At 48.5% G+C, this 27,580-nt stretch overlaps 1 protein-coding gene and 1 long non-coding RNA gene across 2 annotated transcripts; one reads left to right on the forward strand and one right to left on the reverse strand.

Moving 5' to 3' along the window:
* The first annotated feature begins 1,501 nt into the window (after positions 1-1,501).
* Positions 1,502-22,465, forward strand: CCDC92B (coiled-coil domain containing 92B). Its single transcript, XM_072978309.2, has 4 exons — positions 1,502-2,227; positions 6,364-6,515; positions 13,917-13,964; positions 15,802-22,465. The coding sequence occupies exons 2-4, from the start codon at positions 6,386-6,388 to the stop codon at positions 16,560-16,562; spliced, it is 939 nt and encodes a 312-aa protein (XP_072834410.2). The 5' UTR covers positions 1,502-2,227; positions 6,364-6,385; the 3' UTR covers positions 16,563-22,465.
* LOC140701722 (uncharacterized) lies at positions 18,385-27,182 on the reverse strand. The gene is made up of 3 exons (XR_013538099.1): positions 24,412-27,182; positions 23,441-23,660; positions 18,385-22,233 (listed from the first exon to the last, which is right to left on the reverse strand). It is a non-coding gene; the product is annotated as an uncharacterized LOC140701722 (long non-coding RNA).
* Positions 27,183-27,580: the final 398 nt, after the last annotated feature.

Raw genomic sequence — 27,580 nt, forward strand, 5'->3', positions numbered from 1 at the left:
TTCATGCTGCAACATTTTATTACAGGGTTACTTTAGTTTTTTTCAGAGTTCAAACTTTAGATTTTGTGAGCTTTCCTGCAGCTGGGAGGTAATATTAGAAATGCATAGTGATAAAGAAGGATGGCTCTTCACCTTGGGTTCCTGGAGGGGGTGGGATGACATGTCCCAGAATCCCCATTCATTGTGCTTGTCGGACGGGATTAATGCGAAATGAAGTCAAACCAGAGCTGTAGCTAGCCTTTCTGGCCTCTGGAACCAGCGGCAGCCTCTCCAACCAGGGAGGCTTTCAAAAAACAAGGGACATGGACGGGTCACCCTAACGCTTACCCAGAGGTCCATGGCTTGCTTTTCATGCCCTTTCCATCTGGGTGCCTGGGCACAAAGCCTCTGTTGAACTGCCCTAGTTATTGCCCCGAATCAAAGACAGTCCAGGGACCCACAGTTGAGCATCATCCTCTGAGCAGAACCAAAACACACCCTAACTCCTCTCTTGTCCTGTCTCTTTCCCTTTTATTCCCCCCATCCTAGGTAGATCCGAGGTCGCTGGCTGCAGAGCCAAGGGGTTGCGGGTTTGAATCCTCACGGTGCCTCCTGGGAGAAGAGCCAGCCTGGCTGGCCTTGGGCAAACGGCAGAGCCCCCGAAGGAGGACAAGGCTTTCAGCCACTTCTGAGCACTCTCTGTACCCAGAAAACCCTGAGAAGGGTCCCCGTTGGCTTTCCAGCCTGCAGTTATTCTTAGAAGAATACTCATCCAAGGTGTGGCCTCGCCAGGAGTTGTGGAACTCCCAGGAGCTTCAGCCAATGAATCCATTGGCCAAGGATTCTGGGACTTGTAGTCCAACCACATCTGGAGGTGTGGGACAATCCACGTGGCAAAACGGCTTTCACCCTGGACTGCATCCAGTCCGTCCCACTGGAAAGATTATTTTTCAAGGACAGGAAACCTGTCTCAGGCAAGATAGACATTTTAAGCTCTGGAAGTCTTTATGAGTTCCATCTCTAGCCTGTGTTTCCAGGGATGAGCACTAGGGGGCAGATCTGATTTCTACCCTCCGAACACCCCTGCGAGGTAGGTCAAGCTCAGAGATAGTGACCGGCCCAAGGCTCAGCGAGGATTTGAACCCAGCTCTCCCAGTTCCCAAGCGACACTGGAACCACCTAAGCGCCTTCCTGCCTCATCCTGCCGCCGCCTCCCCCCCCCCCCCAGCCAGCCTCCTCTGTTGCCTTCCTCCTCTGGATGTGGGGAAATGGGGCAGCCCTCCCACCCCTTCCTTGGCCGGTGGAGGGATCAGGACGCTCAACCCCCCCCTCAAAGTCTCACCCCGCCGGGGGTGGTAATGGTGGAAAATCCCCCCCCAGGCCCTAGGAGGGCAGTTTGCGCGTCTTGCTCCTCGCTTTCCGCCTCCCCAACCTGCTCCAGGTCTGAAATGACAAGATATCTGGGGGGGGGAGAGGAATGGGAAGAGCCAGGAAAGGGAGGATGATGTCTCTCATCACTATCCCTCTCCCTCCCTCTTCCCCACCCGCAAGCCCATCCCAGGCGCGCCTCTCCATCCTTTGGCGCACCGCATCAGCCTCCCCCTGCTCCCCATGGCGAGGTGATGCTGATGATGCTGATGCTGATGATGCTGCCGCTGCCAGGTGGAGCCCTTCCTCCCCTCCTCCTCTTCCTCCTTCCCACCCCGAGCTGATCTCACCAGTTCCGGTCACGTTCTGCTCTGTTTACGCCTCGGCTCGCCCCGCGGGCGGGTAGGCGGGCTGGCCCCGGATCGGCTCCGGGCCTGGCGCGGCGGCGGCGGCGGCGGCGGCGGCCCCGGGTCCCCCTCTCCCCCCCCTCCGCTCCTTAGCCCCTCTCCGGCCGGGAGGGAGAGCCGAGGCGAAGGAGCCCCGATCGGAGGCGGGCGGGACGGAGGCTGGCCGCCGGGGGGGGGGGGGGAGAGGCGAGGATGCCCGGGCGCCCTTGCCTGCGCCAGGATGCGCTGAAGGAGAGCTAGAAGGAGAAGCCGGACGGAGAGGGTCGGGGGGGGCGAGAAAGGGGGGCAGGTGGAGGAAAAGGGGGGGCTCAACCCCCCTCCCTCCCTCTCTCCTTCCCCCCACCTTGAAATCTAGGGAGGGGTAGGGCCGCGGGGGAGCCTGGCCGGGTCTCCAAGGGACGCCCCTAGGCAGCCCCGAGCGCCCTTGTGCCCCCCTCGGATCTGGCTGTCGCCTCCTCGGTTGGCCTTCCCAGGTAAGGAGGGGAAGAGGCTGTGGGGGGGGGGACGGGGTGGAGGGACGGAGAGGGGGGCCATCAGGGCAGGGGCGCCTCTGGAGAAGGATGGGGGAGAGCCCCCCTGGGGGAGAAGCCGAGCCTCGAGGGGCAGATGCTCCGGCCACGGGCCCTCAGGACCAGCTGGCAAAACACTTCCCACGGAGGGTGACCCTCAGCACGTCCTGGAGACTCGCCAGAGGGTCAAGGAATGGTTTGCCCTTGCTGCCCCCCCCCCGCAGTGAGAGTCTGTGACTCGGTCAGGATTTGAACCCAGGTCCCCTGAGTCCTAGTCGTCCTTTTTTCCCCACACACCACTTAGGATTGACCCATGATTTTCTCACCTTGGCTCTCCTCTCTCCCTACTGCTTTATCTGCACAACAACCTTGCAAGGTAGATTTGACCGAGGGGCGGAGACAAAGCCCACCAAGCCCATGTTCAGCCAGAGTTTCCTGGCAGGCGAGGAATCTGGCCCTGGAAAGATCACGCCCCAAACTCCAGTCTGAAATGACCCCTCTCTCTAGGTCAACCCAAACTGCATGTGTGGTGCATGTGCGTGTGTGTCCCTGCACATTTTTCACGCCAACCCCCCCATTTGGAATTTGCTTGACGTCAACATGTCTCTCGGATCTTTAATTCGGATTTCCCACGTCCCATTTTTAACACTCCAACCCTTACACCTCACTGCCTTTTGGGTCCGCAGGAATGATTTCTACTTGTCCTTTAAGCTGAAAGGCAAAGGAGGCCGAGAGACCTGCTCTCTGGGCCTCTTGAGCCAGAGGTCTGGTCTTGGAGAGGGTCTCAAAGGGTCATCTAGTCCAACCCCGGGCTGCAGAATCGTAGGTGGTGCTCAGCACCACCTAGAACAGAGCCTTCCATCCTAAGCAACCCACAACCTCGTTCTAGATTTATTTATTTTAATATATATATATTTAAAATATTTTTTCCCACTTTTCTCCTTAAAAAAGAACCCAAGGTTCCTGGAAGATGAATGGGCCATAGCAGAGAGCTGAGTAAGGAAAGGCACTCTGCATGTGCTCAGAGGCAGCTCTCCCAAACAATAGCAGTAGGGTTTTTTTTCCGTTCCATGCAAAATGTCAGGTTTAACCCGGCACCTCCCCATCTTGAGGCTCGAAGGGCTGTGCTTAGGTGGCCCCAGGGGTCCAGTGGGGGATAAGACCGCTTGGGGTACTCCGAAGCCCATCTCGTGCCCCAAGGATGCTCAGCCACTGGTTCTTCTGAAGGGAGATTCCCTGATGCTCTGAAGGAGAAACCGTGGCAGGTTCCGGGTGGGAAAGGAGCTTTTTCGCTAAGCCTTCCCGTGGTCCCTGCTGGCCGGGGATGGATGGGAATTGTAGTAAAAAAAAAAAAGCGACTTTCCTGAGCTCCAATTCTATTCGGTCCTAAACTCCTGTGTTGCTACCCGGGGACTGGAAGGTGATGCCCTCAATTGGCTTTACAAAAATCTATCGCTAGCTTCGTGGCTCAGGGTTTGTCTCCCTGCATCAGCTCGGCTCTGCTCTCCCAGCATGGCTGGGAATTTTCTACCCCCAAACCGGTGCTCCCCATCCAGGATCCATTTCTCTTTTAGATAAATACTGCATCAACCAGTTCCTGTGGATATCCCTTCCAGAGAAAGGATAGCTTTGTGTGTGTGCGTGTGTGTATGTGTTGGGGGGGGTGGTCTGTGTGGAAATATATGGTTTTATGCCAAGCCAGATCATTGGTCCCTTTTCAGCCAATGGTCGGATCCGCTTTGGCGGGCATCGGGAAGCCTGTCTCGGTGGAGGATGCTGGCAGTTGTCATCCGACCGCATCTCCAAGGGTGAAAACTTTGGGAGGCTGGTGCCTGGATCCGTGCTCCTGCCTCTGGACGGACGATGTTCTCCCCTGAACTCTGCCTTGGGAGGCAGACGGAGGAGATTGTGGTTTTTTTTCCCCCTTCCGGGCATTGGATCCCTCTCTTCCCCCTCCCGATTTCCAAAGGGGACTTCAAGACCGAGTGAAGGTTAATGGACTGCCTTGGGGCCCTGCCAGGTTTAACCTTTTCGTGTCTTTTTTGGGCGGCTTTCACCTGCGGCCTGAGGATGTTCTCTCGGCTCTTGAGCGACTCCTTTCGCCGACCAGCTCTTTCGTGCTGCTCAAATTTATCATTGAGTGGCTTTTTTTTTAAAGCCTGGAAAATGAGATGTTTCAGGAAGTGACCCCGCTGGATGCTTCGGCCAGACTCCTGCTACCCCGGCTGGTGGCCTCCGGAGAGGCTGAACTACAGGTCCTATCGGCCCCAACTCCTGTCAACTCCCTGATGGGAACTGTAGTTCAACCGGTGGAGGGGGTGCATGGATGCTCAGCATTGAAGATCTAAAGGGAGGGCAGCTTGTAGTCTAAGCTCAGTTTTGTCACTTCTGACTTATAGGAACCTTGGCAGGATTTTTGAGGCATGTGAAATGTTCAAGAAGTTGTTTCCCATTGCAAACTCCTCCACCCCCTCCCATGAGTGTCCACGGCCGAGTGAGGATTTGAACCCATGTCTCCTGATTCCTAGTCTATCTGTACCATGCTAACCTTCAACTTGATCATCAGGAGGAGCCTTTCTCTCGGTCCCGCCACCTTCCTGGGTGTGTTTGGTGGGGCTTTCTCTGTGGCTGCTCCCAGAAACTGTGGAACTCCCTGCCACTGGAGGCCAGGCTGGCCCCATCTTTGCTCTCCTTCCGCAAAGCTTTCCCTGAGTGATTGACTTCCTTAAGGAGGGTTTTTAAATAGGCAGTTGCCCCTTACTGCTTTGAATGTGTTTTTGGTATTGCTTTTGTTTACTGTATTTTAGGGTGGTATTTGTTTGATCCATCTCAGTATTTGTATACATACTGCTTTTGGCTTTAAATACTTTCTTTTACTCATGCAAGCCACCATGGGTCCTTTTTTAAAAAGAAAAGTGGGGTAAAAATATTTTAAATAATTCCATTTATTAACATACCTACTAAAATCAATCGTGCAGAGAAAATTCACGCCTTCCCAATCTCCTTCAGCTGGGTTAGTCTACCTCCATTTAGGGCAAAGAGCAGCTCTTGGGATGGGGGCCAGATTGAATCTTCCCTTTGCTCTGACCATTGGGCATGCTGGCTGGGACCTGGAGCCCGCCCCCCAACATGCAGGGGTTCTGTAGAAAGAAGCACAATGCTCAGCCTTTCCTGATGACCTATGATCTGATCGGATGCACACTTTAAGTGTCTGCTTGGGGGAACCCTTGTTTGTTCTTTCCCACGGCGCGCATGGCAGAATTCAATGCAGTGTCTGGCAAAATCGCTTTACAAGTTGCTGTGGCTTAACATGAGCCATGCATTCGTATGGATAATATGGGGGCTTTAATAGGAGTCGACTCCTCTATGGGTTCTCTTGATTCGTAGGTGCCGACTCTAATTACAGCTTACTCCAACTGATAAAACCTACTGAGGAGTTTTATCTCTGTCGAGTCAATGGGCCTACTCTTGTGCAATTTACTAGCAACCCAGAACTGCATTCTGAGAGTTTTACCTGGCTGACAAGACACCGAAATGGGGCTCACTTGGGGTGGAAAGTCCTAAATTGGACAGCTTTGAGGCTTAGCTAGGCCTAGCTGTCTTCCTGCTCAGAAGGAAAGCTCCCAGCAAGCACTGGGACAGGAACAGGAAGCTTGGAGGGGAACTAGGCCCAGCTGGGCCTCCAAGCTGTCAAGTTGAGGCTTTTTCTCTCAGGCGAGCCACATTTCGTTGTCAATAAAGTGTGTGTCAATCGGGTAGAATTCCAAGAAGGAAGGATTATGGGCTCTGTGGTCTAGGAAACCTGAAACTCCCATCTCGATGGTCCTTTGCAAGCAAGCCAAGCTCCCTGTGGGTTGCTTGGAAAGGAAGACCTTGCCGTCCAGCGGTGGGTTGTTTCAGCACCCCGGAGAGCTCCAGAGAAGCAGATTCAGACATCATTGCCTGAGATGAGAATAGTAGCTTGGGGGTTCCGTTCTTCCTTCAGGGGGTCTCTGTGAGGAAGAGCTGTAGCCCGTGGGACACCACCGAACTCGGGTGCAAAGCAAAGGCACCAGGAGGAGAGCCTGAGCCGCTAACCAACCCCTGCCTGTTCTCTCTAGGCTCTGTCCGTGACGTGTTGCGATGGAGACGGTGTCCCTGGAGCACCAGATCCAGAGCGTGCAACGGCACATTGCTTTCTTGAAGAAACAGCAGCTGGAGCTGCTCCATGACTTGCACCTGGAGATTTTGCGCCTGCAGAAGCACTGCACGGGTGAGTCCCCCGTCCCCCGGGTTCTGTGGGGCTTCGGGCCTGCGGTGGGGCCTGCCTTTGGTTTCCCTGCAGATCCTCTGCAACGCTGGCAAGAGGGTTCGAAATGATGTGTCTCAGCAGCTGAGGTCTGTGCGATGCCAGAGTGGGTTTCTCACTGCCTTCTCAGAAGAATCGAGCCCCATTTTCCCCCTCCGTCTTTCCTCATCTCAGCACCTCCTCATTATTGCTTCTGTTGGTCGCTGATTCCGGGTCAGAAACCCTTGCTCATTTTGGAGATTAACCAGGGATCAATGGCCCACCTCAGCCCTATGGAAAGATTGTCTGGTTTCTGATATAACAATGACTTAGCTTGCATGGAAAGGTTTGAAGACCTTTTTTCTCCTGACGACCCCAGATTGCCATCTCCAAATAAACATTTTCCAGGGGAGGGGGAAGCACCTACATCCGGATCAGCATTGAGAGCTTCGCTTCCCCTCACCCACCCTCTCTTCTCTGCCCCAGTTTCATGGGAAAGCTTTTGAGCGGCTCCCTGCCTCTGTGACTAGACAGGGCTGCTCATTTTCTCTAGCTGGTTTGCAAAAGAAAGATTAAAATGGGGGACTCTTTTCCCTGCTCCTAACTTAAGGCCTTTTATTCATTCACCTGCCATTTCTTTTCCCCAGAGCTGCTGAATTGCATCTCTGCATTTGGGTGACACAACCTTTCCTGCCTTAATCTGCTAAATTATTAAGAGGAGGCAGTAAAGAGGCAGAATCTCCCTACTGTCTGCCTTCTTCTGCCTTGAAGCTGTAAATACGCCAGGATTTCAGAGCATTCCTCTGAGCAGAAAATGAGCCGCCCACTGGCTAGTCTGCAAGTTGTAGATGTTTTCCTCTGGTTTGTTTCTACAAATGCTTCATCCTTATCCACCACCACCCCAGAGCTGTTGGTAACCAGGTAGACACGATGGACTCATACATATATGTATTAGTTCACTTTCACATTGTTCAAAAACCAGAGTTTTCTGGGCACCGTAAAGGGAAACGAAAATCACAAAATAAAGAACATTGTGCTATAACAAACACAGGGAAGAAAAACACCCCAAGATAAAACCAGCCAGAAAGGTTCAATTATTATTATTATTATTTATTTAATTTATAACCCGCCTATCTGGTCGGTGAGGACCACTCTAGGCGGCTAACAACAATAAAATACAGTAACAATATAAATAAGCAAATATTGCAAGAGGTACCCATGCAACACAGAGGAGAAAAATAAAACTGCATCCAGGCTACAGGGCAAAGCAATGTGGAGTTGGTGGGCGTCCCATCTAATCCAGCCCCACTGCCGGTCCTGGAAATCCATCGCTAAAGCATCTCTGACAGATGCTCACACAACCACTTTCCCTTGATAGAAAGATTGTTCAGTTCTTTAACCCAGGGAAGAGATCCGTGGAACGTTGATCCGTTTCTGCTGTTCCCGAATGAGATGCTCTCTGTATTCTCAAAGTGGGCTCCCTCTGTGTGTGTGTGTGTGTGTGTGTGTGTGTGTGTGAGAGAGAGAGAGAGAGAGAGAGAGAGAGATGCCAACGCACTGGAGCAAGTTCAGAGGAAGGCGACAAGGATGATGATCAGGGGGCTGGAAACCAAGCCCTTTGAGGAGGAAAGACTGAAAGAAGTGGGCCTGTTGAGCCTGGAGAAAAGAAGACCAAGGGGAGACGGGAGAGCCCTTTTCAAAGACTTGAAGGGAGTCTTACAAACGTGGGGCAGGATCTTCTCTCCATCATCACAGAATGCAGGACATCCAACAATGGGCTCAAGCGACTGGAAGACAGGTTTCAGCTGAATATCAGGAAAAACGTCTTAACTGTTAGAGCAGTACGACGATGGAACTTATGACCATGAGAGGTGGTGAGCACTCCAACGCTGGAGGCCTTCAAGGGAAAAAAGGTCCAATCTGCTTTGATCTGCATTCCTTCCTTGAGCCAGGGGTTGGACTCAATGGCCTCTGAGGGCCCTTTCCCACTCCTTGATTCTACGATTTGAAGAAATTCCAAGGGGGGCATTTTGGATTATGATGCTCAGTAGCTTTAAAAGGTGGTCCTCATCCTTGGTTGAAAGGGTCCCTCCCTCAACACAGGAGGCAGGGAGTGGCGATCTGCCACTTTCTCTAGGGTCAATGCAAAGATGCAGGAAATCCCCACATGTATTCCTAATGGACAGCAGATGTAACCCTTTCTGGATGACAGCACATGTTCAGACGGCACAGGGAGAGAGGGCTCCGTTTCAGGAACCATGCGCCCTGGGGTCTGGAGGGCATGAAGCAAAACCCATGCTTTTTAGAAGAATCCTAGCTTCACTCACACCCCCTGTGTAAAACTCTGCCGGACAGCTCAATCATTTCCCTCGCTGGAGCATCTCAGATAAGTTTCATCATTTCTAAATCAGAATCATATTTTAGATTTGCAGACAGAAAGCGGAAGGAAGTCTGGCTGGCAGTTAGCACCGATTTCCATTGGATTAGCACTGGGGAGCTTGAATACTTTTCTAATAGCCTAATCGTTATTGCAATAACTAGCATGATACTGAAACAGGGAAGATCAGACACACACAGAGAGAGAGAGAGAGAGAGAGAGAGAGAGAGATAAACTTGAAGACTATACTGTTCTTTTTCCTAGATTTACTGCCTTACAGTGCTGTTCCCTAGTCTAGCAGTTCTTAATTTGATGGCACCGCATTAATTGCCTTGGAGACGTTGATATCATCTCAGCCCGATGGACAAAAATAGATGTGACAGGGATGATTCCCCCCCCCTTCCTTTTTGGGTGCCAGGGTTTCTGATTTTCCAACTGGCTCTACTTTCCTAGACTAAAGTTTCAAAAAAACATTTCTAACCAACATCGACATATCCACCCCAATTTCTTGGTTCAAGAATCCAAGTGGTATCGGCTTTCCGATTTTTGACATATGCCATGAAAACAGGATGTGCTGAGATTTGAGTTCCTTGCCTTTGAGCATTTTCATTTTGATTTTTTAAAAAAAACAGGATTCCTGATTCAACAGTGATGATGATGGCTCAAGGGTTCTGGCAGTCCGAGTCTAGAAAATAAATATTTGTGAGTTCAGGATATTTGTCATTTAAATAGGTCAAAACTGCAATTTTAAATTTGAATGCTTACAGTTTACAATTTTTTAATGTGTGCGTTTAGATAGCTAGAGCTCTTTTTTTCTTTGTGTGTGGCTGTTTTTAGCTGATGCTACGGCTCTACCCTTCAATCCTCACACTTTCTAAAAGCTTGAAGTCTCTAATGGGAGACTTTTGCACAGGGAGACAACTCTGAGTAGCAATTATCGGGTGTAAGGGTGTCTTTGCAACACTCCTCCCAACTGCAACTAGCTTTTTCTGGAACATGTCTGATTGTTAGGGAAAGATTTGTAAGCGTTACACCAACTAGTCATGGCATGGGCAGATTTGTAAAAAGACAAAGGATCAGTGCAGTGGTCCCCAACCTTGGGCCTCCAGATGTTCTTGGACTACAACTCTCAGAAGCCTTCACCAGCACCTCTGCTGGCCAGGATTTCTGGGATTTGAAGTCCAAGAACATCTGGAGGCCCAAGGTTGAGGACCACTGAGTTAGAGCAAGGAAACTCAAACCACAAGTGCCCCCTAGCTATTACTCAAATCTTGGACAAGGAGCTGCACGCGTTTTCTACCTTAAGTTCCACTCCAAGTGAACACTACCGCACAATCCCATTAAGCCGTCTACTGTCTATGTAGTGTGCTACTAGTCCCATGGAAGAGCTGAAATGAAACACAGGCTTTGATGGCACTGATACCTTCAAACATGGAGTTTGAAGCACAGTTCAATCCATAATGACATAGTCTTAGCTATTCCAGTCCAACTTTGCTGGCCCACCTGAGCTGCTTCGCAGGATTGTTGTGTGGATTAACTACGTATGTGATTTAGGTGAGATTGGGAGTTTGATTCCCCCTCTGGGCCTCCTCGACGGGGGACAGACTTGAGGAGCCAGCTCTGCAGTTCTAAGGTGGTGGTGGTGATGGTGGTTGTTCAAAAAACACCAGGCACAGTCAATCAAAACTATAAAAACATTGACTGGCATTCTATAACAGATACAAGTTTTAACCAAAAGCCAAAGTATCTGTTAAATATCGGTGCAGTATATAGGCTGTTCCTAATATTGCCATTTTTTTAGCTCTGTTGGTGTGATTTCTTAGATCTGCAACTGCTTATTGTACTGTGTGAAGTTTCTTGATATTGTTCCCTAAGCCCTGATGACTTACAGGGACCCCTGAAGGGTATTTCATTCACAAGCGAGATGTTTCAATAGCCAGGTCTCTGTCCTTTGTTGGTATTTCCAATTCGTTATATTCAACTCTGGCATCTCCTGGAATTGCAATGTTGATTATCCAGACATTTCTTCATTCTGTTACTATTATGTCTGGTGTGTTCTGTTCAAGGTGTCTTATCCATTTGGATTCGGAAATCCCACAAGACCTTGGCTTACTCATTTTCTGACCCCTTCTCTACCTGTTGGGTTTTTGGAGGCTGGAAGCTATATATATATATATTTTTTGCATAACGGCCAGTGCACTAATTTTGCCATTCGATCATGTCTAAGTTTGTAATCTGTTTGTGCCATCTTTGGTCATTCTCCGATGAGGAGTGACACGGTTTCATCTTTTCTCGGCAGAGTCGACATGCGCTGTGAGCACTGATTCCTTGGATCTTAGCTTTCATCGCACTGGCGCTCCGTTTCTTTCTTAAGGGTCTTTCGGGGCTAGCGTCCTCCTGAGGGTCCCTGTGGGTCCCTGGAATTAGTCCCCTCTTAAGTTGGGGTGAAATATACCATTTGGGCTTTCCTGGACGTCTAGCCAGCTCTGTCGTTGGGAAGAACCGGAAACCTGAAGGGGTTTGTTTTTTCCTGTTCGGAAGAGGCTTGCTGTTCTTCGCGCCAGGCGGAGTGGCGCGTGCCCTCGTAGTGGAACCACCTCTGGGGGCTGGCCTGATTTTCTAAGATTGCAAGGGATGGGCTGGGGGAGGACAGTGCAAAACCAGCTGGAGCGAATAATCTCCCGGCACGCTTTGCTGGCCCTGTCCTTTGTTCGGCAGAGTGAATCAGAGCAAAGCCAGTTGAAAAAGCCAAGCTGGCGTTTAACTTTGAGATGCACCATGGATGGGAGAAATCAGTGGTACCGGCAAATAGCAAATGTGGAAGGGTGCTTTTGAGCATCATGGCTGTGATTTGAGTTGTTGTTTTTTGCTTTGGTGTGGCGTAGAGCTGGCTCGCTCCAGGAGTCGATGTTTCTGGCTCCGGAGCCAGAGGTTGCGAGTTCGATTCCACACCGTGCATCTCCAGAGAGAGAAAAGCCAACCTGGGTGGCCTTGGGAGAACTGCAGAATCCCAGGATAAAAGAAGGGAATGGGAAGAAGTCACGTCTAAGTCCTCTCTAGCTAGGAGACTCTGGAAAAGGTCACCGTAAGTCAGAACAGTTGGCTGGAGAGCTCAGTGAGTTAGGATGTTACTGCGGAACCAGAGGTTGTGAGTTCGATTCACTATGGGTCCTCCAGGGAGAAGTGTCAGCCCGGGTAGTGTTGGGTGAGCTGCACACTTCTAGGGAGCCCCAGAGGAAGGGAACGGTGAATGGAAAGGGTCACCCAAAGTCAGCATCAACTTGAAAGCACAGGATTATTAGAGGTTAAAAATGCTGGGCAACGTCTAAGGAGACCCGGCTTTCAATTCCCACTTGGTGATCTTGGGCCAGTGGCACTTTCTCAGTGTCTCTACCTCACAGGGTTGTTGTGAGTTAAAAGCGGTGAAAGAGGCGTTCACTTGCGCTCGTAGGTGGGGGGGAAATGGGCCATTCAAAATAGGTAAATGAAAAGTTATATATCCATCATTAAACTTTTTGTCCCAGCTTTCCTCAAGATTTATAAATCTTCCCAAAGTGCAATATCAGAGCTGGCCATTAGGGGGAACCAAAGAGGATTTCTGTTTCTCTGGTCTGCGGGCAAGGAGAACACAACCGCAATAAAGGCAACACAGCAGTGGGGCTATTAAAAAAAAATATTGTTTGTGCAATGAGGGTAGTGAGGATGTTAACGGCAACCTGAGTGCTGAGAAGTAATTAATAGGACATGTTTCTTTTAAAATGTAACCCTCCAGTCTTTGAATGCACAACCCAGGAGGCAGCAGGAGAGGGGGTCAGCTGCAGGCAGAGGAGAGGCAGGCACCCCGAAAGGTACCCATAAAGTGGGAAGAATTTGAAACCAGGTGGAGCTCTCTGTGAACCAAGCTAAGATCCTTATGTACATATTCCTTGATCATTACAATCTTTTCACCTATCACCATTTGTAGCATTATACCTCGTGGAGGGTGTCCCAGTGTGGTGTAGTGGATAGAGTGATGGACTAGGACTCAGGAGGGCTGGGTTCGAATCCCCGCTCAGGTCTCGTTCCCTTTAGTTTTGCTTTGGGCCTTCTATTGGAAACCAGAGACCTGAGCGGGGATTCGAACCCAGCCCTCCTGAGTCCTAGTCTATCCACTACACCACACTGGGACACCCTCCACATCTATCTATCTGTCTGTCTGTCTGTCTGTCTGTCTGTCTGTCTGTCTGTCTGTCTGTCTGTCTGTCTGTCTATCTATCTATCTATCTATCTATCTATCTATCTATCTATCTATCTATCTATCTATCTATCTATCTATCTATCTATCTATCTATCTATCTATCTATCTATCTAATCTCTCTCTCTCTCTCTCTCTCTCTCTCTCTCTCTCAGTGTGTGGTAAAATATTTCAAAATGTTTAGAATATGTCTCTTGTTTTAAAAAAGTGGGATGTGGTGCCACTATGGACTAAACCACAGAAGCCTCTGTGCTGCAGGGTCAGAAGACCAGCCGTCGTAAGATCGAATCCACGCGATGGAGTGAGCTCCCGTCGCTTTGTCCCAGCTCCTCGCCAGCCTAGCAGTTCGAAAGCATGTAAATGCGAGTAGATAAACAGGTACCACCTCAGTGGGAAGGTAAAACAGCGCTCCCTAGTCACGCTGGCCACGTGACAACGGAAACTGTCTTCGGACAAGCGTTGGCTCTATGGCTTGAAAAACGGGATGAGCACCGCCCCCTAGAGTCGGACACGAATGGACTAAAAATGTCAAGGGGAACCTTTACCTATGGTTTTAAAAAGTTGTAAGAATTATTTTACTCAGTGTCCCCCATTTCGAGGTCTGTCAATATAAAGCAGGCTTATAATGTTTAAAGGGATGGATGGATGGATGGACGGACGGACGGACGGATGGAAAAACAGACAGGCGGATAACCTTTAATCGGCACATTCCTGCATCATTGCTATATTGTGTGTCTTTTCCTAATGGTGCCATTTTCTCTCTCTTTTTGTCCAGAGTTGACCCATGATCTTGAAATGAGAGAATTAGAAGCCAGCCAGCAAGGTAAGACGATCCCACATGTACACGCTCCTCCCACCGCTAATAAATCAGGCAAGTGTCTTGCATAGCTCAGTCATATAGAAAGTTCCAGGTTGAATCTCTAATATATGCAATCAGTAGGATCAGGTAATAGTGTTTATGAAAATTTGCACGTGACACATACCGTATTTTTCCATGTATAAGACAATACTTTTATCTAAAATCTTTAGACTAAAAATTGAGGGTTGTCTTATACACAGAAGTAAGGGGGAAGGGATCAAAGTGCTGCAGGATCATAGCCTTTTGATCCTGCAGCCCTTTGACCACTGCTTTACCCCTCCACTTCCTAAGATTCCTGCTTTCCCCCTCCACTTCCGCAGCCCTTTGATCCTGCTTTCGCGAGGCTTAGGAAGTGGAGGGGGAAAGCAGCGATCAAATCTTCTTATTTGGGTTTGGAAAAGTGGGGGTCGTCTTATACACAGAAAATACGGTAGTTGGGTGGAATGGTTAATACCTCGAAAAATCAAACAGATCTCAATAGATTTGAGCACTAGGCTGAAAGCAAGAGAATGAACTTTAACAGAGATCAGGGCAAAACAGGTAAAAAAAAAAAACCCAAACACACAAATACAAGTTGGGGGATACTTGGCTTAGCGATAGGACTACGAATGAGAAGGATCTTGGAGTGGTTGTAGATCACAAGTTGAGGTGGGCACAAAGCACTTCGTGCCACACGTTCCCGCCCCTCCCAGCCGGCTGCCACTGCCCTGTCAGTGACCTCGCAATCCTTGGCACACACACACCCCGGGCCGTCCTCAATCACCAGCTTCGTGTCCATCTCTAATCACAAGCGGAAGATGAGTCCACACTGTGAGGTGGCCACAAAAAAGGCCAATGCGATTTTAGGCTGCATTAACAGAAGTACAGTCATCAGATCCCACGAGGTGCTAGTCCCCTTCTATGACGCCCTGGTTAGGCCCGATCTTGAGTCCTGGGTCCAGTTCTGGACGCCACACTTTAAGAAGGAGGCCAACAAACTGGAACAAGTTCAGAGGAGGGCGACAAGGCTGATGATCAGGGGACTGGAAACCAAGCCTTAAGAGGAAAGGCTGAAAGAATTGGGACTGTTTAGCCTTCAAAAAAGAATGATGGGTAGAGTGGTTCTTGAAACAAAATAAAATAAAACCTGGACATTACAGGTAATAAGCTTTCTCTCTACCTTACAATCTCCTGCTTGAGACAGTATTTTTTTTAAAATATATATATATATTTGGGCCCTAGCAGCAAGACGAATTTTGGAAAATGAGATTTAAACTGAAAGTCAAACTGAAAATCTTGAATTTTCCGCACAGGTTGGAATTGTCCATAAAAAATTGAATTTAAACCTGAGAAGGACGTAAATAGGGAGGTAGATGATTGGTTCTTTCATGTTTAAGAACCACGATCTCTATTTTAAGCCCAGAATCTGGGCTGTCTTTACAAGGCAGGGGAAGAACTGATAAAAGAATGGCCAGAAGATTGAAATAACTAGTTATCAGTAATGTAGTGACCTGTAACCAATAACTTTGGGTTAGTGACTAATGGGTTTGATCCTGTTCATGACCTTACTTTTGAACTGTAACTTTGTTGCATGCTTGTAATTCGAAAAGTAACTCATTACATTAGCTACATTACTTGTAATTCCTTTGTTCCACCTCCTGCCTTTCATGATATTCCCATATAGACTCCAGATAGATACCAAACACTGAGGGAAGAGTGTCCAGAAGCCAGGCTAACTCTCCCAATTGACCTCCCCGTTGGTTTTAGCTTAAAAAGAGTCTGTGCTGACTGTTCGTTTCCACCTTTATATCCTGAATTTTAGACCTTCTTGACCAGGAGTTGGAAGAGAAGTGCAAGATCATGGAGAGCCAGCTTCAGGAGAAAGAGAAGGACAACCTGGCGCTGCGCAAGGAGCTGAGGCAGAAGGAGAGCTTGGTGGCCGCGCTCCGCTCCAACCTGAGGAATAAAGAGAGGAAGTTCCTGGAGGAGCTCAAGAGGAGAAGCCACCGGGTGACCATCCTGAACACAGAGCTGCAGAAGCAGACGGAGGCGGCTGCGTATCTCTCTTTCCAGCTGCACGCCACCAAGCAGAAGTTTCTCAGCTCCAAGCAGGGCGGGAAACCGCTGCCAGATCGGCCTTCGGAGAAGGGCTTCCTCCCTCCAGCTTCCGGGGAGGTCCGGCCCAAAAAGAGGACTCAGAAATCCCACGCCCGCAGACAGGTCGCCGGATCCTTCCATGGCAAAGGGGCCTTCAGGGACTCTTCGTCTCGAGAGCGGCTAAGCGGCTTGGACGAGACCGATCCGATGCCCGACCCGGCGCTTTTTTTGTACGCCAAACGGCACCACGCCCCGGCCCGCCGGGCCAAACCGGAGCCCAAAGCGTCGGCCAGGGGCGTCCCCCAAACGGACGCCGACCGCAGCGACGCCCGAGGCTGCCGGCCAAAATCTCCCCGCCAGGCTTCCCACGATGCGGCGGAGCCGGCCTGCAGCATCAGGACTTTGGGGGAGACGCGGCCGCCGTCCAAAGGGGAGCCGGGCCACCGAAACGGCTCGAGCCCCCGAGCTTCCAAAGACTCAGAGTAAAAAAAAAAAAAAAAAAAGAAAGGAAATAAAGAGAGAGAAAGAGAGCAGGGAAACCGGAAAAAGCCACACACACGCCATTCTGACGCCGCTTTTCTGAAGAGGTCACCCCACTGGAAGGCCGATCTTTTTTCAAGCACATCACAAAACCCGGATCGAAGTTTTGGGGAGACGCTTAACATCGTCAAAGCCCCCGTCTTCTCTGTCCAACCATCACCACGTCAAAATAGCCGTGGGCTCTCAACCAGGAAGGGTCTCGGCAACGGCCGGGGGGGGGGAGCCTCGCCAGCTGGTGCTGGATTTGTGCTGTGGAGAGATCATAGGAGTCGGAGCTGAAGTGAATGTAGTAAAAGTTACTTGCCTTTAGCCTCAGCAAACGGCGTTGCACAACGTTTGGGCAAAGAGGTTTGACACACCGAACCTCGAGTTTCCGTGCCTTGCGATTACAGCGTGTTGACTTTTTCCTTTTTTTCCAAATCGGAAATTCAGATGTTTGAGCACTGAGCCCTGACATCTGGATGTTGACTTCTCTGAATGTGTCTGATCCATCCCACCTCCAAGGAGTGTGTGATGTATTTGTTTTAATTGTGTGTGTGTTTCACCGGGACATTTTCTCCCATCGTCTCCAGGAAAAAAAAGATGGCCTTGAAGTGTGGAGTGTTTGGGGTCAGGAACTGACCAAGGAGGCATCGAGGAGCTGAAAGATGTTTTGAAATTCTCTAGATCTGGGTATCCTTTTATATTAGGATATATGTCTCCTACCCTCCTTCCTTATGGATGCAAGAAAGCAGAAGTGTCAGTCTTAAGTGGTTCTCAAACTGGGGTCCCCAGATGTTCTTGGACTGCGATTCCCAGAAGCCTTCAACCCTTGCGGTGCTGGCCAGGATTTCTGGGAATTGTAGTCCAAGAACATCTGAGGACCCCAGTTTGAGAACCACTGAAAATTGCTGGTTCCTAATTTTGAGTCCATAGTATGTATCTGATTACAACGCTCAAAAGCTGTGACCTTTGGCTCTGCTGGCTCGGGATTCTGGGAGTTGAAGTCCAACAAGGTTGGGAACTACTGGTCGAATGCATACAATATGGATGACGAATATATAGGTTCAGGGTTTTCAGATGTTCTGTGGTGCACATGCTATAATTTTTGATTTCTGGAACATTACAGGCACATTACAGACACTTCAGTGTGGCTCGCCTGGGAGTAAGGCCTGGGTTGGGAGGCTTTGAGGCCTAGCTAGGCCTAGCTTCCTGCTCAGAAAGAAAACTCTCAGCTAGCACTGGGGCTGGAACAGGAAGCTCAGGCAAAGCTAGGCCGAGCTTCGCCTCAAAGCCTTCTAATTAAGGCCTTTCTCCCACATGTATTTGTAAGGTGCCTATGTGGTAAATAGGACTCTCAGAATGGGAAAACATGGTATCTGTATTCCAGAAAATCCAAAAATCTGGAAACTAAAGTGGCATTAGCTGAAATTTCAGGAGAGTGTTTGAATGATAGATCACTATTTTTTTTTTTTTTGTGCCTGCCGCTTTAGCTATTTTTCTTCTCTTGGTTTGCGAAGGAAATACGATTTGTCCAAAACCGTGAAGAAGGCATGAATCCTGTCCTTCCTTCCTATCTGTTCCTTCATCAATTGAGCACCAATAGCCATCCTTAGTTAAAAGAGGCAATGGTAACTTTTCATCCTTAGTTATATTTGGGCAGGAGCTGAAACAATGGGTAGAGTGGTTCTTGAAATAAAATAAAATAGAACCTGGACTTTCCAGGTAATAAGCTTTCTCTCTACTTTACAATCTCCTGATTTGGACAGTTTTTTTTTAAAAAAAAAAAAATTTGGGTTCTAGCAGCAAGACAAATTTTGGAAAATGAGATTTAAAACCGAAAGTCAAACTGAAAATCTTAAATTTTCTGCACAGGTTGGATTTGTGCATTAAAAATTGAATTTTAACCTGAGAAGGATGTAAATAGGGAGGTAGATGGACAGATCATTTCTTTGATGTTTAAGAACCACGATCTCAATTTTAAGCCCAGAATCTGGGCTGTCGTTACCATGGTCCCTGTTGCCTCCTTGCATCACGGCTTAAGCATCTGGCAAAGTGCTTGGAGTTAAAAGGGTCCTTTGAACGGCCATTATTGCTGGTGGTGGGGAAATATTTAAGAGGATTTAAGCCATTTCTAAATATTAGGTTATCAGAAGCGGCCACTAGAGTGAGCCAGAGATCATGCCATGTTTCCTGTTTGCTATAATTCACATTTTTTCAGCCTCCTCCAGGAGGCGGCTTGGAACAGATCTTACAGATAAGGGGAGCCCACTGAACTTTTTTTTAAAAAAGTTCAAAAATATAGGGACCTACCATCTCTTTCTGTGTATAAGACGCCCCCTTTTCTAACCCCAAATTAAGAAATCTAAGTGGGGCTTAGCAAGCGTAGGGGGAAAGGGATCAAAGCACTGCAGGATCACTTTGATCCCTGCTTTCCCCTCCACTTGTGTTTGTTCTCTCCTCAGATTACTTCCGTGTATAAGATGACCCTCAATTTTTAGTCTAAAGATTTTAGACAAAAGTATAGTTTTGTAGACGAAAAAATACGGTAATTCATCAGGCGGCTTGGGATAGAATCAAGTAGGCGAGGTCTGCTTTTGGGATCTGTTTTTGGCTCACGGAACCCCTTTGAGAATCTGATGAAAACTATTGACCCCCACTTCCCCAGAGACATGGACATAAAACACACTCACAATTTTTGGAATGTTTATTTTATGCCCCCCCCCAAAAAAAGTTAAAAGAAAAATTGTGGTGGGGGGTGCACCCAGTTTCCCGCACCCACCCCTGGGAACCTATCCATGGGCTCCATGAATCGGAAGATTAAGAACCTCTGGGTTAATTGGATTCTGCTCTATGGGGATTTTCTAGCCATAGTTTCCTGTTCGGGGTACAAAACTGTGACACCTTTGCTGCTCATGATAATGGGGATGTTTAATAGGTAGACCAGTCCTGCGGAAGGTGGGCTTTGCCAGGTGAAACGGCAACAGGGTCTCCAGCTGCCTTGATTGTGGGAGAATCAACTCTTCCCAGTCTAGGCTGAGTTCACTGTACCGAAGTTCTGAAATGGGTGGGTTTGGTTCCAGTGGGGTGGCTTCTGGAAAGGGACAGGGCAACTCCTCACCCTGAATATTTAGGTGCGTGTGTGTTGCTGTGCCTGGTTGGAGATCCATGGCAGTAGGGTTTTTGGTCGGGGTGGAATGGGAGGGGGGAAGGATAACGGAATGACAATCAGGAAGGACTGGAGAGTATGTTCCTTGCCTCTTTTCTTACAGGGATGAAATTCAGTCTAAAATTCATTTCATCTGCCGCTGTCCATGTCTTTGCTTTTTTCATGTTCTTTTCATAATGACACTGTTCTTATTCAAGAATGATCCGTTCTTAGGTTGTGCCTCTGGGGGATGCAAGTCTCTCAGCAAAAGCAGCCGAGGAAAAAAAAGCACCCTTTTTCTCGTTGCAGTGAGATTTGTCGGTATGACTTTGTCCCCTGCCCGCAAGAAATCTCTCAGGATTTCTCAGAAAGCTTGTCCTCTTTTCTTTCCTGGGAGAAATGCCAAACTGTGCTGGGTTGTTGCAGGGCCTGCCCAGAATGGCATATATCCTGCGCAGGAGTTTTCCGGAAAGGGCAGAATAAACTGTGTGCTATGCAGGATTGTTCAAATTCCGAAGCAGGAGGGGCCTCAATCCTAAACAGGATTCCCCGGAAATGGGTTTAAGTTGCAGAAAATGTGATGCTTCCTTCGGCACAATCGCTAGGGGAATTCGGTGGACAGAGGTTAAAAACTGAGGTTGAAGGCTGCCTTCTGTGGAAAGCTGGGAAATCTCTGATACAGGGAAAAAGTTTTCCCGTTCTGTTTTGGTTTTCCTTCAAAAGTTGTTCAGCATTTTATACCCAGGAAACGTGCACTGTTCTGGATCGTTCCCGGAGGCCCTCCTTGCACATCCCCCCCTTCTTAAAAAAATTTATTTCCCCTGTTATGTATTTCCAAGCACTTAAGAGTTCTCTAACCCAGCTGATACCTCCCACAGGAGTGTGGGTGACAGAAGCTGGAAAAGTCGCTTTTCTGCACTACGAGTGTCCCTGCAGAACATAGGGTGTGGATTGTACGAAGCAGGGTAGCGCGAGAGGCAAGCAACCCAGAGAAGCTATGGAACAGCATGATACTGTTCAGGCCCATTCAGAAGTAAATCCTATTGTCTTCATTAGGGGGTCACATTCACATAAAGGCATATCAGAGGGCACTTTCTGGGTGATTTTGAGAGCTGTAACTTTTAAAGAAAAATTTAGATGATTTTTTTTTAGCCTGGCTAAAAAATGGAGATTTTTACTGGTGCAACCATGGATTGTCACATACACACACACTGGCTGGGTAGCTCATTGAGTTACGTAACTGGCTGTGGCCCCAGAACTGCTGTCCGGTGTCTTCCAGTCCTCTCACTAGCTGGACACCCTGTGACCATCTCCAGACGGCTGATTTCCTGGGGTCTCATTCCCCATCTGAGTGATTGGTCAGTTGTATGTTAGAAGAGATGGAGAGGAAGGCTGTTGCTCGGCAACCGGGAAGCAGCATCAGGCTAGTTGCTGGGCAACCGCCAAGCGCTCCTCCTTGTTGCAAGAACCCAACTTTTCCTTCCACATCTTCATTCTTTTATGTTTCTGCATTTTTACACGTTGGGCAAGAGACCAATCTTGGCCATCTGTTGAAAGAATGATCACGTAATAACCTTGGTGGGTGACGGAAGCCAGACGAGCAGTGGACAGCTTGCTATGTACTACTTGTACTTTGGCTATTACAGTACTATGATTGCCACTACTACTGCGCATGCGTGCGTGCACACAGATACTGACACATGGGTTTGCAGTTCCATGCGTTCATTGCTTAAGTGGAGAGTCCGGTGCGCTCCCAACCACCACGTGGTTCCCCGAGGGGATTAGAACACACCAGGGCTGCCCCATTCCATGTTCTGCATGCGCCGTTCAGACTCCTCCCCTCCCTATCGCATGCGCAGGGCAACGGTCGGAATGGAGCCGCTTTTGTGCGCATGAATGTCCGCGTGGGCCTCGAAGCTTCTGGGCGTGGGATGTGATGTCGCTGACTCAGAGCACTTCTGTGAAACTAATCTATGAGTTGGTTTTGTTTGCTTTAAAAAATTCTTTTTTTACAAAAATAATGTCTTTCTATAAACACAACCAGGAAAACGAAAAGCACCCCGTATGCATTTTTACGCAAGGGAGACCTGGAGTTTCAAGGCATACACACACACTTATTTATCATTCATTCATTCATTTATATCCCACCTTTCTCCTTGAAAAAAAGACACACACAGACACATGCACCTCTAATAAATGTGGAATATTTTGCAACATCCTTAGATGGAGTTCCCCTGTAATATACACTGTGTAGAGATTTTTTTTTCCAAACAAAAAATTAACATTCATCTCCATTTTATGTCCTAGACTTTTGGCGAGACAATTACAAATAGCTTCTAGTATGTTTGTGTGTCTAGGCAGGAACACAACCACGTATCTATCCTGTATTTACATTTATCAGGGAGTGTACCAAATGACGTCCGGATGCTTTGTATAACCCGAACCCATGTTCAATGTTTTGTTCCTCTGTAATGCTTCACACCTCGCTTTCTGGAAGACAGAAGCATAGCTATTAGCAATAACTTACTGTACTTAAAAATGTTGTGTCTCATTATATTCATATCTGAGGACAATGTTCGGTTGTCTCTGAACAAGCTCTCGGACTTTGACATTCCTAATCCTGCCTCCTTCTTCCTTCCCCATTCAGGAACTGTACCCTCGGCTCATCCTCTCGGTTGCACATGTCCACAGCTCTCACCTAATGAAGCCAGTTATGACCCATCGTGCCTGTGTCCAGATGTGAACTTTTATCAGCCTAGGTCGACCGTCAATGAGAAACCCGGGGTGGGTGTGTGTGTCACAGTGTGGTGGAGGATGATGTGGCCCTGGGGGGGGGGGGGAAGGAAACCTGGGTCTTGCTTTTAGTGGACCAGGGAAGAGGTCACAAGGATAAAGACCAGCTTCTCACCACCCATGGAGGAGGTACCTCGTGCGGGTCTGGTCTTGCGCCACGTCAAAACAAAGCTTCGATCAGTAGTCCTCAAACTTGGGTCACTCAGGTCCTCTTGAACTACAACTCCCAGAAATCCTGACCCACACAGCGGGTGGGGAAGGCTTCTGGGAGTTGCAGTCCAAGAACATCTGGGTGACCCAAAGTTGGGAACCTCTGGCTTTAGATGATGGAGGGTTTGAGGGACTCCGTCGAGCGAGTAGATCCCCCTTCTTTTGTTCCTGAAATACGGTCCTGATGTTGCCATTTTCCCAGACTTTCCAGGCCAGTGTATTCCCAGCGTATTCAAAATCATGAGCCTTTTTTCTCTTTTTTTGGGAGGGGGACATCTCTCATGTCCTCTTTAGCTGAATGGAAATCCTTCTGAGCATGCGCCCTATCAGTCCAGGCGGCCCTATCGAAGAGGAACGCAGCGTGGCTGCAAAGAAAGGAAAACTTCAGTATTCCATGAAAGAGAAAAAAGGATATTTTTCAGATTAATAGGGACAGGGAAGGAGAACTTAACTTCCCAGTGCTTAGTCTTTCAGTCCACACGCAATCCTGTCGCTAAAAATGCTGTCATTTTCTTTTCCGGCCCTGATAGGGGGGCCACAGTGCCATCACTAACAAGAAGGGTATTTTTAATAATAAAAAGAGGGGTGGGAGGGTCACTTTGCATTAAATTTGCATATGCTGATTTAAATGAATACATGCAAATATCACTGTTAGACATTATTACAATATAAGTGGAAGTACACCACTGCTCACCGTATTGCACAAGACTGTGATGAGGTTCACAGCCCCGAGAGAAAGGTGGGCTATTAATCAAATAAATAAACGAGGCCTGGTGTTGAATAACTCTTGGTAACTCCTGGGCTCATGATGGGCTAGTTAGTCAGCCGCGTGTCCAACTTCACACCACGGTTTCAGCTTAACGGCTCACTTCTTTTCATCCAAATGTGAATCCGAGTCAGATGGGAGATGATCTCTGAAAATAAGAAAGATGAACTATGGATTATACACGGGGGGGGGGGGAGAGAAGAAACAGAGGTTGGCAGTCCAGCTAGGTAACCATCCGTTAATGAAGAGCTTTCAGAATGTCTACTCCTGGGACTGACTTGATCTCTAAAGTTCAGACCAAACGGGCTTGCCATGCTTTCTCTTATTCGAAGTGTGTGGAAATTTATTGGCTTTAAAAAATTAATAACTACGCTGCAGTTAAATGTTCAGGGACCCATAGAGCAGAATTAGCTTCAAGTCTCCCTTCAGTGGACCACCCCTTATTAGTTAGTTCTCCTCCACAGGCACTTCCTGTCTCAACAATGCAGTGGTAAGTGGGAAGGGGAACTAAAAGTTCCATTTACTCACATGTCTTCCTAGATCACATCGCAGAGCACTTCATAGAAAAAGAACGACAGTCCCACGAGCAAAGCGTAACGGATTACATAGCTGACTCTCACCAAACACAGTCTCAAACGCGCTGGGAAAGGGAAAATTCTGAGGCTGAGAAGGAACTATGGGTAGCTACCAGGTGGATTGACATTCACCCTGTCCTGAAAGCTCCCTCCCGGCTAAAACTTTTTTCAGGCACTGCGTCCAATGCAGCCTTCCTGCTCTTCATCAGCCGTTGGATCAGTGGGTGGGGGATGTGTTTTTCCCCCGAATCACTGCACTTATAAAATAAGAGAGGGCTGATTAGATGCATTTACTCCATTCATTCAAAACCTCTACTTCCTTACTTTGCCAGGGTAACTCCTGTCCTGGTGAAGTGAGGGTGGTCGCTTCACTGTCATCAAAAAGGAGGGCCATTCTTCAAATGGAGGACTGTTCTCTCTCAAGGAGGTCATATTACCAGCCTTAGTCCCAACCAGAGGTGTTGCTATGTACCGTCCAGTTGTTCCCGGTGCGTATAATGACCTTTGCAGAGTTTTTCTTGAAGAGTTTTTAATTTTGGTTCAATTTCTCTAGCTGTGCAGCAGACGTTCAGGGATTCACGGGAAGGAATCGTTTCAAGTTCCCCCCATCGGTCCACCCCTTTTCTCATCCACTGGCCCTTTACCGTCTCAATAACTTGTTCCGAGACATTAACAGGAGATGGAATAAAAAAAGGTCTAGTTACTTACAATTGAACAGATCAAACAGCAAATCAAGCAACATGATTACTTCCAGAAACAGACTGCAGCAGACTTAAGGGGGGGGAGGGCTGAGCAGAGAGGCGGGGCTTTCTTTGAAATTAGAGGCAGGGAAGGAATGATTGGTTAGCGCTGGACAGAGTGACAGTCACCGCAGCCCAGAAATGTCCCTCCCAGTCACTCAAACCAACAAGCAGCATGCAAGGTTGCAAAGAAAACTCCAGCAAGATTCACTCGCGAACAGCGGCTAGCTCTCCAGTCCCACCACAGTGGCTCTGTTTTGACTCTTCCAAACAGGAATGAGTCCTTGATATAACCCTCGTGTGAATGGATACCGAAAGGCAGCTGGTTTGGAAGAATGAAATTGTGTCATAAACCCTAGCGGTTAATGTCTTGCAATCAGAGGGGAGACGAGATCGGAATACAGTACATGCCTCCTAATGACTCAGCGAGGTTGTGCCCGGATCTGATTAATGCTGAGTCAACGGTTTCTGGTCACTTTCCAGTTCCTGAGTACAAGTCCTGGCTGGTGAGAGGAGATCACACACAACAAGGAGGCAGCCAGGAAGCCAAGCATCTCAGTTTCTCCGGCAGCTACCTCAGAGGTATTCCAGGTCTGAGCAACGATGGCAGCCAACATGTGGTTGTGATTTCCCCCCCTACACACACCCCAATCTACCCATCTGCCACAGCGCAACAGAAACCAGCGAAGGGGATCCTGACCTATCTTCTACCTCCCCCACCCCACTCGCTGCAGCAACAGATTCAACTTTTTATTGTCTAGTTCTGAAGGAGGCAAAACTCCCAGAAATTCCCCAGCCAGCCAAGAACGGGACAGGGTCAGGAAATTCTGGGAGCCAAAAAGAAAAAAAGAAAAAAAACCTAGAAGGTCAAAGATTGAGAAGAGAGGACAACTCTAGGATGCTTAAGTCTTGCCCCGATGGCTCACTGCCACGTCTTCCTGGTAAAGGAGACCCACTCATGGCCTCGGCCTCCTGCGATCCCCTTCTCCACGTCGCCTCCTTCAAACAAAAACGCTGTCTGCTTCCAAATTCTATTAAGCGGCATCATCTGCTTTGATGAATCATATTCATTCAAATTAAGGCAGTGGAGCCTCCCTTCCCAGACATGTCCCTTCCTGCCTCTCGTGTTGCAGAGCTTTGAATTTTGATTACATTCTTCTAGCCGCGCCGCAGAAAGTGCAGGGATTCACAAAGCAGAATTAGCTTCAAGGCCCCCGGAGTAGACCACCCCTTTTCCTGATCAACCGGCACTTACAGTCTCAATAACTCTCTTTGAAATGCAACTAGAAGAAAGAATAGAAAACATTTCATTTGCTTACAGTCAACAGAGAACAGCAAACAAACATGGCTGGCTGCTTTAAGCAACAGGCCTCTACAAACCAAGGACTGGTTCCAACAGACTACTGAAGGGTGGGAGGGACTCTTAGCAGAGAGGAATAGCTCTCTTTGAATTCAGCCAGAGAAGGAATGATTGGTTATGGCTGTTTGTGATTGACAATCATCCCTACCCAGAAAGGTCCCTCCAATCTACACCTCCAAGCATGTGAGGTTGCAGTAACTCCAACATCTCATACCTCTTGTGCTATTGTGAGTCCCAGTGCTGGCGAAAGGAAAGATATTAATTTGTTACCATTCTAGCCTGCTGCACTCATGCTAAATTTGCAATGAGAATCATAAATCTGTCTAGGATTCTCTGCGTGTGTGCCATGGTAGGTATGCAGGTACATTGGGAAGCTCAGGGCTTCACCATCACACTCCCTCTAATTATCCACTCTTCCACGAGAATCCAAAAACTGCTGGCAATTGGAACAATTCACTCCAATGCATGAGTTCTAGCAGTTTTTGTTCCCACCAGGATCAGGTCTTTTGTAAAGTGAACGGCTCTTAATGAAACCCTAGGAGGGTTTCTGACGGATGTGAGATATTTAAAGAGTGGTTCTACCCATGTCACCTCCAATGAATTTTGACCAAGTGGGGATTTGAACCCAGGTCTGCAGTGCCCGCTTTAGGCCCTCTCCTCTATGCTTGCAACAACATACTGTTCCTGACAAAATGTTTCTTCCCCACTCCTGCAGGAATTGCAGCAAAGTTCAAGGAAGCCTGAAGAGGAGGCAGATGATGATGATTCAGCTGGCCAGAAAAGTCCTCAGGGCTTTGACCCTGCATGTCCTGGCTCCATTAGAGGCACTGTGCCATCATCCTTCTCAATTCTGATGCAAAAATGAGATCCTCTTAGGTTCCATTACAGAAACACAAAATTGCTCTTTAGATGGTTTTCGGTACCACTTTTGAGTCTTTCGAAATGTGATAAGCCTGCGGTGTGTGGTTCGTAAGTCGAGGCGGTTCGTGTGGGGGGGGGCGCGCGTAAGTCGAGGCACGCCCCCCCACACGCCCATCATCGCCCAGCATAATTCCTGCAAGGGTTAACTAACTGGGCCCAGCCTTGCTTGTGTGATTTATTCTTTCTTGTCCGTTTATGTCTATGATTCGGGGGGGGGCGTGCTTGTGCCACTTTCCACGGGCTTCGCCTCAGGCAGCAAAAGGTCTTGGGTGGGCCCCTAAATTACGAATTTTGTGAGCGTGTCTCCAGTGAGCTGCTTGCTTTCTAACTCTGCGGAAGGTGATTTGAGTGGGTTGTGGTGAGGTACTCTTTTTTACTACAACTCCCAGGATCCCTCAAGGAGCCTCGCTTTTGCGGGGAATGCTGGGAGTTGTAGTCCAGGCGGCTCCTCGAGGCCTCCGCGCCTCTCTTA

Source organism: Pogona vitticeps, chromosome 7, assembly GCF_051106095.1.
Source record: "Pogona vitticeps strain Pit_001003342236 chromosome 7, PviZW2.1, whole genome shotgun sequence".
In the NCBI taxonomy this organism is placed as follows: domain Eukaryota; kingdom Metazoa; phylum Chordata; class Lepidosauria; order Squamata; family Agamidae; genus Pogona; species Pogona vitticeps.